Source organism: Polyodon spathula, chromosome 3, assembly GCF_017654505.1.
Source record: "Polyodon spathula isolate WHYD16114869_AA chromosome 3, ASM1765450v1, whole genome shotgun sequence".
NCBI lineage: Eukaryota > Metazoa > Chordata > Actinopteri > Acipenseriformes > Polyodontidae > Polyodon > Polyodon spathula.
Genome location: NC_054536.1, coordinates 70,246,943 through 70,264,620, shown reverse-complemented (window position 1 = coordinate 70,264,620; position 17,678 = coordinate 70,246,943). Strand labels below are relative to the sequence as shown.

Sequence of the window (17,678 nt, the reverse complement as noted above, 5' to 3'; positions counted from 1 at the left end):
AATCAATCAATCTTTATTTTATATAGCGCCTTTCATAGTGGACCACCATCACAAAGCGCTTTACAAGATGCAGTAACAAGAAAATCCATAATACTTTAAATACAGAGAAATGCATAATACAAAAAAACAATGCATAATACATTAAATACAGTGAAAAATGCATAATACATGAAATAGTATCAACAACACAGCAGCTAATAACATATATCAGGCTTAAAGAGCATGGAAATCAAGAGAGAACAGGTGGGTCTTGAGAGTTGATTTAAAGCAAGCGACGGTGGGAGCATCACGAACCAAAGCTGGGAGAGTGTTCCAAAATGTCAGAGCCATGAAGCTAAGCAAGCATTCTCCAAGTGTGGTGCACTTTTGCTTGGGGATAACAAGCAGGCCAGAGTCAGAGGACCTCAGCTTGTGGGCAGGCACATAGTGGGTCAATAGGTTGAGGAGGTACTCGGGACCTGTGGGATGAAGAGCATTGTAGGTGAGCAGGAGAGTTTTGAAAGTAATCCTGAACTTTACAGGTAGCCAGTGCAGCTGGGCAAGATAGGGGGTGATGTGATCACATTTTTTACATCTGGTAAGGATCCTGGCAGTGGCATTCTGAACTAGCTGCAGTCGGTTTATGGTGCGGGCGGGGACACCACCATATAGAGTTGAAGTAATCAAGTCAAGAGTTTTAGATCATACTAGGAGTTCCGATTTGCTAGTGTTCAGCCAAAGAAAATTGACAGACATCCAGGCCTTGATGTCTTGAATGCAAGTCGCGAGCCAGACCTTGGCAGAAAGGCATTTTAAATAGAGTTGGGTGTCGTCAGCATAGGAGTGAAACATGAGGCTGTGTTGGCAGATGAGATGACCTAAGGGAAACATGTAGATATTGAAGAGAAGGGGACCAAGAACAGATCCTTGGGGGACACCACAAGTGTCTGTGTTTGTGACACTACTGCTTCCAGCTTAGAAAACAGACAAAATCATGACAGGTAAGAGAGGAGGATGAATGGGAGAAGGATCTGTCAGTGGCTTGATGTAGGATTTAGTCAATGGTCTTAAAGAGAACATTGGGTTTACCGTGTCCCATAGTTACGATTTCAGAGAAGTACTTCACCCTGGCAGCGGCGAGTGTATGCCTGTAGCTCGCAAGATGGTCGGTTCAGATCTTTCTGTGAACCGTTAGTTCAGACGACCTCCACTTGCTCTCAAGCTTGTGGCAGGCAGACTTAAGCACTCAAAGTTCAAGGGTATACCATGGACAGTTACAATCTTTCTTGACAGTTCTGGTTTTAAGCGGGGCAACAGTGTCGATTATATGAGTAAGGGTGGTGTTGTAGAGGGTCACCGCATCATCAACTGAGGACAGGAGACTACCAGTTAGAGAGGATTCAGAGACACATTCCGAGAGTTTCAGAGGATTCAGCAGATTCTTGGGCCTGAAGGAGATAACAGTAACAGAGGAAGGAGCAGGAGTATTAATATTAGCAGTGATTAAGAAATAGTCAGAGAGAGAGAGAGATATCTGAGATGGATAGATTGGAGATATCAAGGCACCTGGTGATGAGCAGATCCAGACTGTGTCCTCAGGTGTGAGTGGCGACGTTGACCGATTGAAAGAGTCCAAGACAGTCCAGAAGCAGGTTGAAGTCGGTCACTAGGGGAGAGGAAGGCAAGTCAACATGAATGTTGAAGTCACCTAGGAGTGAGATTTTGTCAGTAGAAGTGCAGCTGAGGGAGAGGAATTCTGAAAACTCAGCAATAAAAGCAAAGTTTCTCTTAGGTGGACGGTAGATAACAGCAAGGGTGAGGGGCATGGGAGAGGGGAGCTTGATGACAAGTTGTTCAAATGAAGAAAAGGCGGGCAAAGAACTAAGGAAGCGAGCACAGAATTTTCAGTAGCAGCAGTGCCCCCGTGTCGACCAGTGAGGCGAGGTTTCTCAAAGAGGGAATAGCCCTTTGGGGTGGCTAGATGCAGTGAGTGCATGTTGTTTACAGAGTGCCAGGTTTCAGCTAGACAGAGAAGATCAAGATTGGTATCGGTTATAAGTTCGCTGAGAAGCAGAGATTTGTTAGTCAGAAAGTGACAATTGAAAAAGGAGATTTTCAAGTTTGTAGCAGGCAGTGTAGGGGGAGAAGGCGTTAATACAGGTATGTGCAGCAGGTACTTACCAGTGTTCATTCTGGAAGTGGAGAACGAGTGAGCCCGCTTTGTCCAGGGGATACAGACGTTAGGTGTGCTAAGCCAAACAAAACAAACACGCCCACTGTTAACAGAACAATAGCCACAATGAGATAAACTATATGGTATAGAAATTAAGAAAAAAAGGTTGACATCTATCACAGTTTTTAAAAAAATAAAAAAATAAATAATAATTATTATTATTATTATTATTATTATTATTATTATTATTATTATTATTATTATTATTATTATTATTATTTTAGACTTAGAAGTTTAAGTTTTCAGATAAAAACATGTAACTCTACAGTAATATCTTTATGTTATTTTTTAACCTTTATTTATGTACTGAATATCTTCCTTTTGTTTTAGACTGTCGATTTCAGTGGCTATTGGTGAGCTAGAGGCACAATGGACCCTGCAGAATTCAGAAGACGGGGAAAGGAGATGGTGGACTACATTGCAGATTACCTGGAGAATATTGAAGGAAGGCAGGTTTATCCAGATGTGGTACCAGGTTACCTGAGGAATCTGATTCCAGACGCAGCCCCAGAGCACCCAGAGGCATATGAAGAGATCGTTAAGGACATTGAGAGAGTCATTATGCCTGGGGTGAGAGCTATTAGTGCAAGATGACACTAAGACTGGTTTTCTATTCATTGCACATTATTTTTTACATTTTGTCTGTGTGGCTTTTTTATATAGTAATTGTGGCAGAGCGAAAGCCCTAAATGTAAAAAGTGCGTGGGTGTTGGGAATTTAGGTTTGGCAGGGATGGGGTTAATTTGCATCTCTGCCAGTAATCCACAGGCATTTCTAGTCAGTAGTATGTTCTTGGTGGGACACTTAATGCAGTTGCACCTCAGGTAACCACAGTTACTGTGATATACAGTACCAAGCATATTTTATTATGTGTTAATGCTTTTGAGCAAACCTTATGGTTTTACAGGGGATAGATTTTATAAATTGATTAGGGCTGTATAATGTTCTGACTTGATAGTGATAAGCGTGAACTCTTTTATGGACAGCATAAGTCTTTGTAAAACTAAGCAACATTACTCATCAGGTTTAGAAACGGTATATAAGACATATTTACCACAGGCTGACTGTCAGTGCCTATAAAAAACAAAAAAAAAATGTCAAAGAAAAAATATAAAGTTCTGGTACATGGTTTACGTCTTCAAACTGAAAAAAATGTTAAATTAATTATATATCAAACGCATTTTGTTCTGATACATGGGTGTTTGGGATGTTCAAGGCTGCATTGAATATACTTACCATATACTGATATACTGTATGAGGAGAAATATGTTTGGATGATCTGGATTTTAATAATCAAGTTAGCGGCTGAATTTCAATCGTTTTGTGTCATGCAGGTGACCCACTGGCATAGCCCATATTTCTATGCCTACTTCCCAACTGGCAGTTCATTCCCAGCAATGCTCGCTGATATGCTGTCTGGAGCCATTGGATGTGTTGGATTTTCCTGGGTATGTTTTAGTTTTGTGCGATTTATACATTCTGTTCCAATTTTTTCATTCTAATATACAAAACAAGGTGGCTGGAAGCAAGCAACAACCACAAAAACAACAAACAACATAAAAATAAAGAAAAACAGCCTTACAATACAGTGTAATACAGTAGCGAGTCAATTATCCAAACTAATTGGGACCAATACTAGTTTGCATAATTAATTTGTATAGATAATCAACCAGGTATTAATAACAATTACTGTAACTTTAATAATGTATCACAAGTATAGTTAACATACACAAGTACATAGTACACAAGGTAACGGAAATAAAGTCATTGAAATCTTGGAAATGGATGTACAACCACTTTTAATTAGGTGCTTCCTATATTTCCTTTAAAAAATAGTGTCATGCACTGAAAATGCAAAACTGCGAGTATCTGTTGTTTGGTTGTGTATGCATGCAGCATTTACATGCAGCATTTACATGCAGCTGTGTAGGTCAAGGAGATAGTTGAACGAGCAAGCATGTAAATCAGAGACAGCTAAAATGTGAGTGAGCTGTTTTCTGGAAAGACAGAAAAGCAAATGCATCAGAGAGCAGACGTTTACCAACTTACAAAGGCTTTCTTTACAACATGCTGTTTGTTTCAGAATCGTAGAAAAATCTGTTAAAGCCTGGTTCATACAACACTTCTGTTGCAGACGAATGTGATACATCAGGCGCTGACAGCTAAAAGTCATTTTGACTGCACAAAGTGGTCACAGCTGTTTTTCATACTTTAAACATCTACAAAATCATATCCTTACTGTTGATATATAGCTAGTAACCTATTCTATCACATTAAGCATACAAAATTACAAAGCTTTACAAATCATTAAATTAATGCAATTCAGTAAAACTTTAAAACCTACAGTTCAGGTAATGAAATACTGTAACTAAACATACCATATACCAAACTTTGAAAACACTATGTAACACAATTTTTGTTCCTGGGTAGTAAGTGTTATTTCTTAATTGCTTATGCCTCAAAAGTATAGAAAATGGCTATTATTCCCCAGAAACTTTGCTTTTGTGACCAGGACAGGTAAATTTCAAAATATCACTATTTCCAATGAGAAAATGGGCACTTTTGTGTCTTTTCGTTCACATAAAGTCAGAAAAAAACAACATATGAATCCAAATTAACATGTATTTATAGTAAAGTAATACAAAAATGACTACAAAAGATTTAGAAGTGAGTAGTTTTTTGAGATTTACGATTATACTGTAAATTTACAGTATAATCGTAAATCTCGAAAAACTTTGTAATTTTCTAATTTTGTAACTTTCATTTGCTTCAGTCTGCTGGTGTTCTTTTTTTTTACGCAGCTAGTAGCTGAAATTGTGTGCTTAATACACCACACATAATTCATCCGCACTAATTGTGGCTTATACGTAATGATATACGCACTATAATATTATATATATATATATATATATATATATATATATATATATATATATATATATATATATATATATATATATATATAATTAGGGGTGTGCTGAGTAGTGAATATGAACAAGTATCTGTTCCAAGTAACATGCAAGTACTTATAGTCGTTTTTAGGGCACTTCTGGTTTGAGTATTGCCCACTTCCTTTGGTAAAAATACACATTACGACCTTTGTCATATTCTGTTTAACGTACCATTCAGTGGCTTGATAACAAGTTGAGTACTTTAAGGATACATACAAATCAAAATGGGAATTGAAAAGGATACAGAACCATATAAAAATAAAGGAAATAAGCTTTTAAGCCTTTAAACTGCCACTGTGTTCCTTATGCAAATACTAGCATTTTGCACACAATACTGTATAAATAGTGTATTTTGTTTAAAACACAACAACAAACAAAATATTTCAAATATTCCTCTTTATATCAGGCTGCAAGTCCTGCTTGTACAGAATTGGAGACTGTAATGCTTGACTGGCTGGGAAAGATGTTGAATTTACCAAAAGAATTCTTGGCTGGTACTGAAGGACAAGGTGGTGGTGTGATACAGGTAAGGCCCAGGTCATAATATAAGTAATTCAGATAGACAGGTAACTAGGACACTGCTTTGTCAAGTATATGCAGTGACAAAAAGTCCAGACATTTCCACATAGTTGCCAACTGGAAAGGTTTAAAGATAATAATTGGAATACTAATTTACATTTCAATATGTGTACTTGATCAGCTCATTGACAGCAAAATTAAAAAAAAACAAGAATTACACCCACTGGAACAGCAGAAGAGACAACTGCTGATACAAGCGCTACATTTGTGTCAGAAAAGTTGACCTGCACAGCAGCATCATTCTAACAAACCTTGACAAAGATATTACTGTAAGACGTGAAAATGGGTTCATTCCAAACAGCAATACTGTACACATTCGGAATAATTATATTTTGAATTGTTCGGGCTCAGGACTAAACCCGGAGGAAATACTAAAGCAAAGGTGACAGTACTTTTGTCAGAACAAATATTTTAAATTAAATAAATTTGTTTGTTTTTTGATAGATTATTTGCTATTAAATTAGAAATTGTGTATTTTGCTTTTTGTTTTATTCAAAAGTGGTTAGTTTACTAAATGCTTGTCCTTAATCTGTTAATTTGAATTATGATACAATAAGAGTAAGGTGCCAATACTTGTCATAGTATGACTACAACTACAGTTGTGATCAAAGGTTTACATACCCCAATGGAAATGTATACTATCTAGAAATTTCTCAAAAACAAAGAATTATAGGAAAGATCTTTTGTATCAAAGTTTTGCTTTTGTGGATGAGGAAAAAAAGTTAAAATAGTGTCTACAATTATTTATTTCAGAAATATATTGCTAAACTCCAAAACTGCCAATTCAAAAGTATTCATATCCTGTCAAGGAAAATGAAATTAATAGTGAGTTGAGGCACCTTTAGCAATAATAACCTCTTTTAAATGATTAGGATATTTGTCAAAGAGCTTTTGGCATGATTCTTTAGTGATTTTTGACCATTCTTCAATGCAAACTTGTTACAGTTTATTCATATTCCGAGGACTTCTCTTGTGCTGGTTGTATTTAACAAGATTCAACTGGATTTATTCAGAGACACCCCTCCTTAACACATATGCTTTATTATTTCTACGATCAATGTTTTCAATTTGCCTGACAAGAGCTCTTTATTGCCACAGTACTGTCAGAAATTGCCGGCCCTCATGAATATTCATGAGCAGACAAGACGAATGCGTGGTTAAGGTTGGCAGGGATGGGATATGTAGGTCGGCGGCAATTAAATTCCTTGATAGCGGGTTAATTAGGTCTATTTTTATTATTATCATCTTCATTATTATTAATATAATTTTCCACATTATGATCTTCTGTATATTGACTCAATTACAATTGTTGGACAATAAAGCCATCAGTAGAACAATGCATTGTTTGCTGGCGCCTATATTATTAATAGGTTACAATATGTTCAGAACTCGGCTGCTCGATTCCTAACTAGGTCTAACTCTTTTGTACATATTACACCTGTCCTGGCATCTCTGCATTGACTTTCTGTAAAATTCAGGATTGAGTTTAAATTACTACTGTTAATAAGGCCTTGAATGGTTTGACTCCTAGCCATATCTCCGATTTGTTAATTGTATATTCTCTGGTGCGAAACCTGAGATCTGCAGATGCTGGGCTCTTAATGGTGCCAAAATCCAGGCTTCGGTCTATGGGAGAGAGGGCCTTCAGTTACTATACACCCAAACTCTGGAATGCTCTCCCACAGAAAATAAAAGATTCAAATACTGTTGATATTTTCAAAAAGCAACTAAAAACTTTTTTTTTTTTAAATTGCATTTGAGTCTGTGTAGTGTACTGTGTGTGTATGATATATATATATATATATATATATATATATATATATATATATATATATATATATATATATATATATATATAATAAATGAATGAGGAGTGTACAGAAAGTCATCCTCTGGAAAATTGAAAATGCAGATATTCCTTTTTTTTTTTACCTGTGTTGCCACAATAAATTATGGAACACCTGCAAGGCATAGTAAGCCTATTAATTGTAGTCGTGTCTAAAATATTAATAATAATGGTAATAACAATAAATAAAAATATACCTAATTAGCCTAATAAATAATAACCGAATAAACAGACCTAATTAACCCGCTATCAAAAACGGAAGAATTGAATTGCTGCCAGTCTCACCCACTCTCGCTCTGATCTCGTACCATAGATTCTCAATCGGATTTAGATCGGGACTTTGACTAGGCCATTCCAGAACCTTGATTTTATTCTTCTTTAACCATTCTGAAGTAGATTTTGATGTGTGCTTTGAATCGTTGTTGTGTTGGAAAGTCCAGTTGTGCTTTAAACCAAGTTTTTTAGCAGAGGGTTTCAGATGATTGACCAGTATCTTTTGGTATGCTATGGAAAACAACTCTTTACTTTTTCCCATATTGACTTATTAGTAATGCCAGCAATTAACCTAGAATGTTTACCTACAATCCAACATTTTCTAGATTTTTCTAGAATTAGGTTCTGCATTGTCATCTTGGAATTTGTAGCACCTTGTAGACAATACTATCATAGCATCAAAAGGTATGAATACTTTTGAATCAGGATTTTTGGAGTTTTGCAAAAAAAAATTGCTGAAATAAATAATTGTAATGTCACAAAAGCAAAACTTTTGATACAAAAGATTTTTCCTAAAATTCTTTGTTTTCGAGAAATTTCTAGAAATTATATATTTCTATTGGGGTATGTAAACTTTTGACTACAACTGTATGTATATGTGTGTGTACATCCTTTTAAGGATTGTTTGGAATTACCAATAAAGAGCTTAGATTGGTTTCCTGTCTCTTCAGTCTGAACCACGTCGATTTAGAATGCTACAATACAAAAGCAATGAGAGAAATTAATAACATAACATAGGATGTCATGTCAGAGTGGTGTCACATACTGATGATTGTCCTGTGCAGTAAATGTCAGACCGGTTTGACTGGCACGTTGATTGCCTTTCATTTTCCTGGATGCTGTGTTATTGTTGATAGAAACAATAATATAGTGTTTTGCCTTCACTTTAGAGCAATTTGGGTGACATTGATTTCTTTATAAACACTGGAACTGCAGGAAATTGCCATTTACTGAGGCTATGTGGTGACAGTTTCTGCACTGGAGGTCTGCGTGTCTGGGAAAGTTACTTGGTAATTATTTGTTTGGATGTATCAGATGTTACAGAGCACCCTTTTATTGCATCAAACATGACACTTGAAAATACCAGGATATTCCAGAATTCCAGTTCACCGTGCTGAGAGCCTGTGCTCTTTGTATGATATGTTTACTTCTTACCTTAAAGCATGACTTTCCATGGAAACAAGCTGTTATTAAAGAAATCTTTTCATTAAACTTTTCCTTTTTTATTTTCTTGTGATAAATGGAACCATAAAAGTGAATACAAGGAATTATATATAATTTTCATACTAAAAGACACAATAATTATACAGCTAGTTTATCTGTTAGCTTATCTGTTCACTTGCACATACGCCTTCCAAATCTAAAAAATACAGATCTGCTAAACAGCCAACATGCAGTTTACTGTAGCATAAAGGCATGGGCATGGGTCTGAGCTCAGTTATTGTTTAAATAGAAAGTTAGTCACTGAACTGTACAATGGAGGACACAACTAAAAATGAATGGGAGTTTTTTTTATGTTTTGACAGCTCATTGGACAGAAAGTGTTGCTTTGCTGTTTTTTTTTTTTTCTTTTGCGCTTAGTATGTACAGCCTACCAGTTTTTCTTGTTAGTTTGCAGTGTCTGGATATGATGACAAAGTTTTTTTATGTTCTCTTCACAATGAACAGCTCATTTCCTAGAAGTGCGTACTGTAGCTACATATTTATAATTTTACTTACAAAAAAAATTTATTCTATTGTGTTTTCTGATCTCTGTTTGCTGCTGATCAAGTTTGCACTGCACGTTTTAAGGTGTTAATTTAGAAACTATGAATAAAACTTTCAAATTTTCAATGGGTACATTTCCTGATTTAAATAAATACTTTTTAAACGTTTTTTATTTACAGGTAAGGATAATAATAATAATAGCACTAGTAATAACAAATTTAAATTAGATGTAGTAATTGTATCAATTTAATATGCGATTAAAACTGAGATCAAGATGAATCTTTTAATCACAATTAATTTTTTAATCACTTGACAGCCCTATATATATATATATATATATATATATATATATATATATATATATATATATATATATATATATATTAGGGCTGTTCATATAGGGATCAGAAGTGATTATATATATGCCCAGGTAATTCTCATTATGAATACGAATTTCAAGGGACCAGCAAAAAACATCTTTCTTTTTCTTGTATGGTGGTGCATTATCTTTCAACACCTCCACTTGTCTACAGGGTGCAGTTTTTTCATGAGACGATGGCAACTCAAATGCATCATAGGACCAGTAGTCCCAAAACAGTACTATAATACAGAACAGAGGAGCTAAGTTAATACATTTATACTCGGCTGTTCGAACTAGTGCGATTCGTTTTATTGACTGGCTTCAAAATCATTTGCGCAAACAGGAAATTTATGTTAAGTCAATTTTTATTATAAGAATGAATTTACAATAAGCGACTGCTAAATTTTCCCAGAAATATGTAGAAAATTTGTAGCATCAAGAAATTAGTCTAATCCAAATTCGTTTTTAACAATAATTGACTTTATATAACAAAAAAACAATTGTTTGTTGCATCAAGATACACTTATTAACATGAAACCATCTAGTTTTCAAAAGGTATGCTTGGAGCCATACAGGATATAAATAAAGCAGCTTAATAAAACTCATAAGAGGGGTTTAGAGTATCATTGTTGCTCAATGAACATGTACCGTGCCTCAGTGAAAAGAGGAATATATGAGCTGTAGCAGTAGCACTGAAAAAACAATTAAAATTCATAAGTAGAGGTTGGTTTCCAGGTAATAAACACACTTGAAAACTAGGATTAACATACCATACAGAAAAACAAGCCTTATATTTTTCTGTGTGTTTAGAGAAGAGTTTTATTAGTTGGTGTATTAGTAATTACAAGAGGTAATGGTCATGTTTTCAGGGTCTTTATATCGTTTTGTGCAAGTCTAATACAGTTCATGTAACAAAACCAGAACACAGGAAATTGTAGAGATGTGCAAAGTTTTTATTCTAAGTATCTTGAATTAAAACACAACGAGATACACTGTGATAATTGATCATGCACTGAAAGGCATTTCCACATATTCCCCTGTTATTTACAGTAGTTTCTCAGCCTAATCAATTATACATTTATGTTTAATTCCATACATGAACTTTCAATATTTTGCTGTCTGCTTCTTGTTTTACCTTTTAATGGTTTGTTAAATGGTAATATTATCCATGTTAATATAATTATGTTTATTTTTATTTGAACCTTAGAGCACAGCAAGTGAGGCTACCTTGGTTGCACTGCTGGCTGCTAGGACAAAGATCCTGAAGAGATTACAAGCTGAAAACCCTGGGCTTCCAGAACCAGAAATCTTCTCTAAACTGGTAGCCTATTCCTCTGACCAGGTGAGTGTGACTGCTGTCTTTATTTAATCAGAGCTTATAGGCTAAGTTGTGAAAGGTTGATATCTGCAGTGCAAACCCAATCTGTCTTTACGTACCTGCTGCAGAATAATAGTCTAAAAATGTATTTTCTGCTTTGAGTACAGTCTAGTGTAGCAGAGACCGAGGATGGTTGTAACACCTTGAATTTCTCCAATCAGAAGCAAGCTATAGTGCCATCTCTCACTCGACACATGCTCAGTTCAGGTCTCCGTCTGCTCGTGGAAGAGGAGCTGTCTTTACCAAAGCCCTGAGATTTCATCTACAAAAATCGATTTTTGACCTAGCGGGGTACACTTTTTTTTCCCAATTTTCTTTTTGTGATATATACCTGTGTTATCCACTTTATGGATCCAGGCCTTTAGCATTCTCATCCCTGATCTGCTCTTATGTGAGGTGTAGGATTTCACTTTAAAATGCCAAGTTCAATTTTTTTATTTAGTTACAGACATTCTTAAAAATATGTTATTTTAAAGCAATTCTTCCATCATTTTCAAAATCAAATTGTTTAAATGAATAATATTATGCATACTAAAGTATCATATATTGTCTAACATATTAATAAAAACAAATATGTGTCAAAATGATTTCTCTTATAAAAAAGACACCCTAAGCAGGACATGTTAACTTATTATAACTCAGAATAATGGACACTGACTGACTCACTGTTGACCCTGAGCAAGTCACTTAACCTCCTTTTGATCCATCCTGCAGATTAGATGTTAAATCTAACTCTGCATGTAATGCACAGTTCACAGCTTACCTCTGTAAAGCGCTTTGTGATGGTGGTCCACTGTAAAAGGCACTATATAAAAATAAGATTAATTATTATTATATATTATTATTATTATTATTATTATTCATTGTTGTCAGCACAGAAAAGCTGGTGTTTGCTATTTGTTTCTCCTGGAATGTTTACTCAGAGCATCTCTTTTAAGAAAACGGTCAATTTTTAAAAAGCACTAATAACTAATGATTCTTTACTTTAAGAGAAAACCTTTAAATAAGATACGTTGCTTGCTAGGAGCTGTCATGTAGTCCTGAGGCATGCATGACCAGGCAGAGTAGCTACACATGCTGAGATACGGTTATGAGCAAGTGCAGTACTGCACATGATCCTAAAAGGCACAATAGTCGCAGACTTTTATTCCCTTTTGTTATAAAACAAAATGTGATATTATTAAAATACAATACTATCTGTTGGTTAAATTATACACACATTTTACCATCTGTCTATCCTCTTGAGTACAGTGATATATGCAGTGGCTCACGTCAGTGGTCCTCGGGTAATGGGGTTTAGCCATGGTCCACTTGAGCAGCTGGGTTCAACTGAAGACCACTTCAAATGTCATCAATATCCTTTTACATGCAATTTAGATTTCAGTGCTGTCTTCACCCTTATAAATGTTGACTGTTTAACCGCTGTAAAAGCATTACGATAAACAGTAAAACAAAAAATATAGTAAAGATTGAAACTTGCATGCCAACTGACTAATAAAGGATCACATGTCAAAATTGTTTGTGCTGGTGCCCACAAAATTATCTGTAGTCAAGTGGTCAACAGTGCCCTCTCACTCCACCCCACAATAAACAAAATGGCTGACCAGTCAAAGTAATATATATTTAGCTGGATGAATAATTTGTGTAAGAGTTAAATGAAACAGATTTTGACTGCTGTTTTCACCTTAAGCCTGTAATTACCCCCTCTGTCACTATTTTTACATGTTTGCTGCAACAGTTCCACTATGAATTGAAACTATTTGTATACTGTTAGCATTATTGCTCACCAATGTTGTCAATTCTAGGTAATTTAACCAATAGTATTTTATTATAATTTGCCATTTAAATAGGCTCTGATATTTCAAGATAATACACTTAATTCCATCGCCACTTCCCTCACAATTATGTATCTTATCTATAACAATCACATTAGCCATTCTACAGTACATAGATCAAAGTGTAACCTTTATATCAAGTGAAATGTCTCCTCTGTTTAGTTCAGCCCAGTTCAGTTATGTACATGGGCCTTGTTAAAGCAGTCCCCTGATGTTGTGTGGGATGTGAGGAATAAAGATGCTTTGAGCTGTTCAATCCGTGGTGTACTAATTCAGTTTCTCAGAGCCATGACATCATCAGCGTGGCTGCTGAAGGGCTGATAAGAAATGGAAAGTGACAGCCCTCAACAAGATGCACAGGTTAGAGGGATTGGCTGTCTGGGGGAGGATTTGCCTGAAGACACTGCTGACCTTTCTAAACGCAACAACAAAGATGGCCTTTTCCTTGCATTTGAGCAGCAGGCCCTTGTCTCTCCAGTTTACATAGCATAGAGTGTGTGCATTTTTTGCTGTTTTGAAACAGAAAGTGTTAAAGTTCATTTCAGTATACAATACACAGCACTCCTAAAAACACTAGTTTTAAGTTGCATTTATTTTTTTCAACAAAGACTTCACAGGTTCACATTTTTACATATATCTAGAAAACTGCTTTTCAAGTTGGATTGAAACTCGTTAAGGCCTTCTTTAGTTGTTAAATCCTGACAAAACTTGCCCAAGAAAAATTATTAGCACAAATTATATAATAATGTGAGGATATATGGAGTCTGTCTGTCCAAACATCTGTCATTATGTCACATATAAGAGAACTGCTAATCCAACTATGATGAAACTTGAACAAGTTATTGGGAGCATCAGAATCTGGGGATATATGGAAGCACATTTTTTGTCTGTCTCTCTGCCTGTATGTCACATTACATTTTTACATTTCTAGAGAAGTACTGAATCAGATGACAAATATTGGTTTGGGAGTATATGGAGGAATCTAATAATCTTTGTCAAACTTACATTGTACAATAAATTAGTGGTTAGAAGATACCCTAAAATATACTGCAAGCTTAAAGTAAATTATCTGTATATTGTGGTATGTACAAATAATATATCCTAATTTGTCGATTTTAATTAAGGGATAGTGAAGGTGAGGGTGCTAACCTTGATCTCAGAAAGCTCTGTGAAACCATTTATTTTACAAGTGAAATAATACACTACTGGTATACACATATAAGTATTGTCTCCTCAAGCGTAAAATGTGCCTTTCTGAAATGCCAAGTCAGTAATGAGCTTACATTGTACCTGCAACCTGATGATTTAAAGTCACCTGATGCATCTGGATTATAGCAGGTGTCCTGAGTTCAGGAGTAAACAAGGCAATGGTGAATGACAGGCTGATGCCTGAGGGAACAGAGAACATTTATGTTTTGAACTTGTCATGATTGGAGGAGAACACTGTGCAGACAGCCACCTTTATTGTAGTTTGTTGCTGGGTCCAGCTACATGCTAGCAATTGGCAACATGTTTAGTTTAGTCACATAACATGTTATTGTATTTTAATAACATAATCTTTTGTGTACGTACTGTGTTACTACAGTGTACGTACAGTGTAGCTAGAGACACTTATTATAAAATGTTACCAAAGGTTAAGTGTATTAGCTATTCTCAAGTGAGCAAATCCCAGTTTTTTGGTCTGTTACAGGCTCACTGCTCTGTGGAAAGAGCAGGACTGATAGGCGGGGTGAAAATGAAAAAGATTCCCTCAGACACCAAATTCTCTGTTGGAGGGGAAGCTCTGAGGAAATTGATTGAAGAAGACAAGGCAGCTGGTCTCATTCCATTCTATGTAAGTCTTTAAAATCATTATTTAAATAAGTGCAGTAAAGCGCTACTATACTACAATATATTTGTGACCACACTGATTGCAAGCCTTCACATTCTGTGTCAGGTCATAATCTCAGACAGGATCAATTAAAGACAGTTCTTGGATTGTGATCATCACATCGCCCTCCTTTGTAATATTTGCCTTAACTAATCAACAGATGCTCAGATCTCATGTATCCAAATAATGCTATGCAATTTGAAAGGGATTGTACCTTGGTAAAAAGTGAGTAACATCAGCATTACTGCACTAAGATTTATTAACGAATGGTGTGGGGATGTTAATGTCTCTATTAGAGTGGTACCATGTGCTATAAGAATTATTTTGTATTTCCATTAGCTACATAAGTCTGAAATGTGCAGTTTTAAAATAAACCACATGTTAGAGCACACTTGTATTTTAATTTTAAAACATGACTATTATTATTTATTTCTTGGCAGACGCCCTTACCCACGGTGACTTACAGTTGTATACAAAAAATACATATCAAGAATAACAGTACAATTAAGATCAAGATACAAAACACAGTGATTTCAGTCCTAATAAGAGCAAATACAAAACACAGTACGATTTGATATTGGAGCAGTTTAAGAGCAGTGTTGATAGTTACATCAGGGTTAGGTACGTGTGCAGGTGAAATACAAAATGCTACAGATTGGGCTAAGTGCAGGATTAAATACAGTAAAATAAGGAGCAAATAAGTATAGGTTAAAGTACATTAAAGGCAAAGTGTTATATTGTCCAGAAGGGAAGAGTTGAGTTTTACAGGTGTTATCTGAAGAGGTGTGTCTTGAGGAGCCGCCTGAAGACTGTCAGGGACTAGGCAGTCCTGACATCCATAGGAAGGTTGTTCAACCACTGCAGGGTGAGGGTGGAGAAGGAGCAGGCTCTGGAGGCAGGGGAGTGTAGAGGAGGTATAGCCGGTCTTCTAGTGCAGGTGGAGCAGAGAGATGAGGGTCTTGAGGTAGCTGGGTTCAGTCTGGTCAAAGCATCGGTAGGTGAGTCTTGAACTGGATTTGGTGATCAGGAGCCAGTGGAGTAGCATGGGAAATGCGAGGAAGAGAGAACAACAGGTGAGCAGCGGAGTTCTGGATGAGCTGGAGTGAACGGGTGGTGGACACAGGGAGGCTGGCCAGGAGGGAGTAGTCTAGGTGGGAGAGTACCAGGGCCTGGACGAGGAGTTGCCGGAGTAGTTGGTGAGGAAGGGTCGGATTCTTTGTATTTTGCTGAGGAAGAAATAGCAGGTGCGTGCTAGAGTGGAGATGTCCTGCCAGTAGGAGAGGCAGGGGTCCATGGTTTCTCTGAGGTTCTTGGCTGAGGAGGAGGGAGTGTGTTAGATTCCAGTGGAATGGAGATAGAGATTAGAGGAGGGAGAAGATGAGGAGGGGAAGACAAGGAGGTCAGATTTAGAGAAGTTGAGTTTGAGGTGATGTAAGTGCATCCAGGAGTCAGAGAAGGAAAGGAGAGGAAGATCTGAGCATCATCAACATAGAAATGATATGAGAAACCATAGGATGAGATGAGGGGACCCAGGGAGCAGGTGTAGAGTGAGAACAGGAGACTGATCCTTGGGGGACTCCTGTTGAGAGAGGGTGAGGTGTGGAGGTTGAGCTGTGCCAGGTTACCTTTTAGGTGCGGTCAGAGGGGTAGGAGGAGAACCAGGCCAGAGCAGTGCTGGAGATTCTTAGGTCAGCGAGAGAATAGGAGAATAGAGTGATCGACAGTGTCAAAGGCAGCAGAGAGATCGAGGAGAATTAGCACAGAGGAAAGCACCAGAGGCAGAGTTTAGCGAGTTAGTGACAGGCAGGAGAGCAGTTTCAGTGGAGTGAGCTGGCGGAAACCAGATTGGAGAGGGTTGAGCAGAGAGTGGTTAGACAGGAAAGCAGAGAGCTGGCAGTGTACTGCCCACTTGAGGGTTTTAGAGAGGAAGAGTAGCAGGGAGACAGGGTGGTCATTCTGGAAGGAGGTGGGGTCGAGGGTAGTTTTTTTGAGGAGGGGGTGATAGAGGCTTGTTTGAAGGCAAAAGGAAAGAGTGGAGAGGTGTTGAAGGGAGGAAATTAAGGGGAGTAGAGCAGGAGGAGCAGCAGCTTGAAAGAGGTGAGTGGGGAGGGGGTCCAGTGCGCACGTGGTGTGTTTGTGGCCCTGGAGGATAGAGGAGAGGGAGGAGTGTGAGAGGGAGGAGTGTGAGAGGGAGGAGGAGGGTGAGTTAGTAGGGGAGATGAAGGGTGTTGGGGTTGGAGTGGTAGGGGGGAGGGAGAGGTGTTAAAGAGTTTGCAGATATCAGATTTCAGAGGAGATGGGGCGCAAAGTTGTCAGAGGAGATACAGGAGGAAGGAGGGGGGTTGAAGAGGGAGGAGAAGGTAGAGAATAGTTTGTGGAGGTTGATAGTGGTGGATTGGATAATAGATTGGAAATAGGAATGTTTAGCAGAGGAGAGGAGGGAGAGGTAGAGGTCTAGGGCAGCAGGGAGTTTGGTTCTCTTCCATTTCTTTTCAGCAGAGCGCAGTTTGGTTCTTGCTGAGCGGAGCATAGAGGAGAGCCAGGGTTGGGGAGGGGCAGGCAGGTTGGGAGGTGAGGGGACAGGAGGTTGAGTGAGGAGGTGAAGGAGGAGAAGAGGGTGTAGGTAGCAGAGTCTATAGAGAGTTGGGAGAAGGAGCTGATAGGAG

General features: G+C 37.3%; 1 protein-coding gene across 1 annotated transcript in view; it reads left to right on the top strand.

Moving 5' to 3' along the window:
- LOC121313363 (aromatic-L-amino-acid decarboxylase-like) overlaps positions 1-17,678 on the top strand; it is a 39,870-nt gene that overhangs the window by 6,798 nt on the left and 15,394 nt on the right. The window contains exons 2-6 of the mRNA XM_041245786.1: positions 2,543-2,782; positions 3,547-3,660; positions 5,570-5,689; positions 11,137-11,271; positions 14,833-14,976. Of these exons, the coding sequence (XP_041101720.1) occupies positions 2,582-2,782; positions 3,547-3,660; positions 5,570-5,689; positions 11,137-11,271; positions 14,833-14,976 (714 nt within the window). The 5' untranslated portion in view covers positions 2,543-2,581. The remainder of the gene's footprint in view (positions 1-2,542; positions 2,783-3,546; positions 3,661-5,569; positions 5,690-11,136; positions 11,272-14,832; positions 14,977-17,678) is intronic.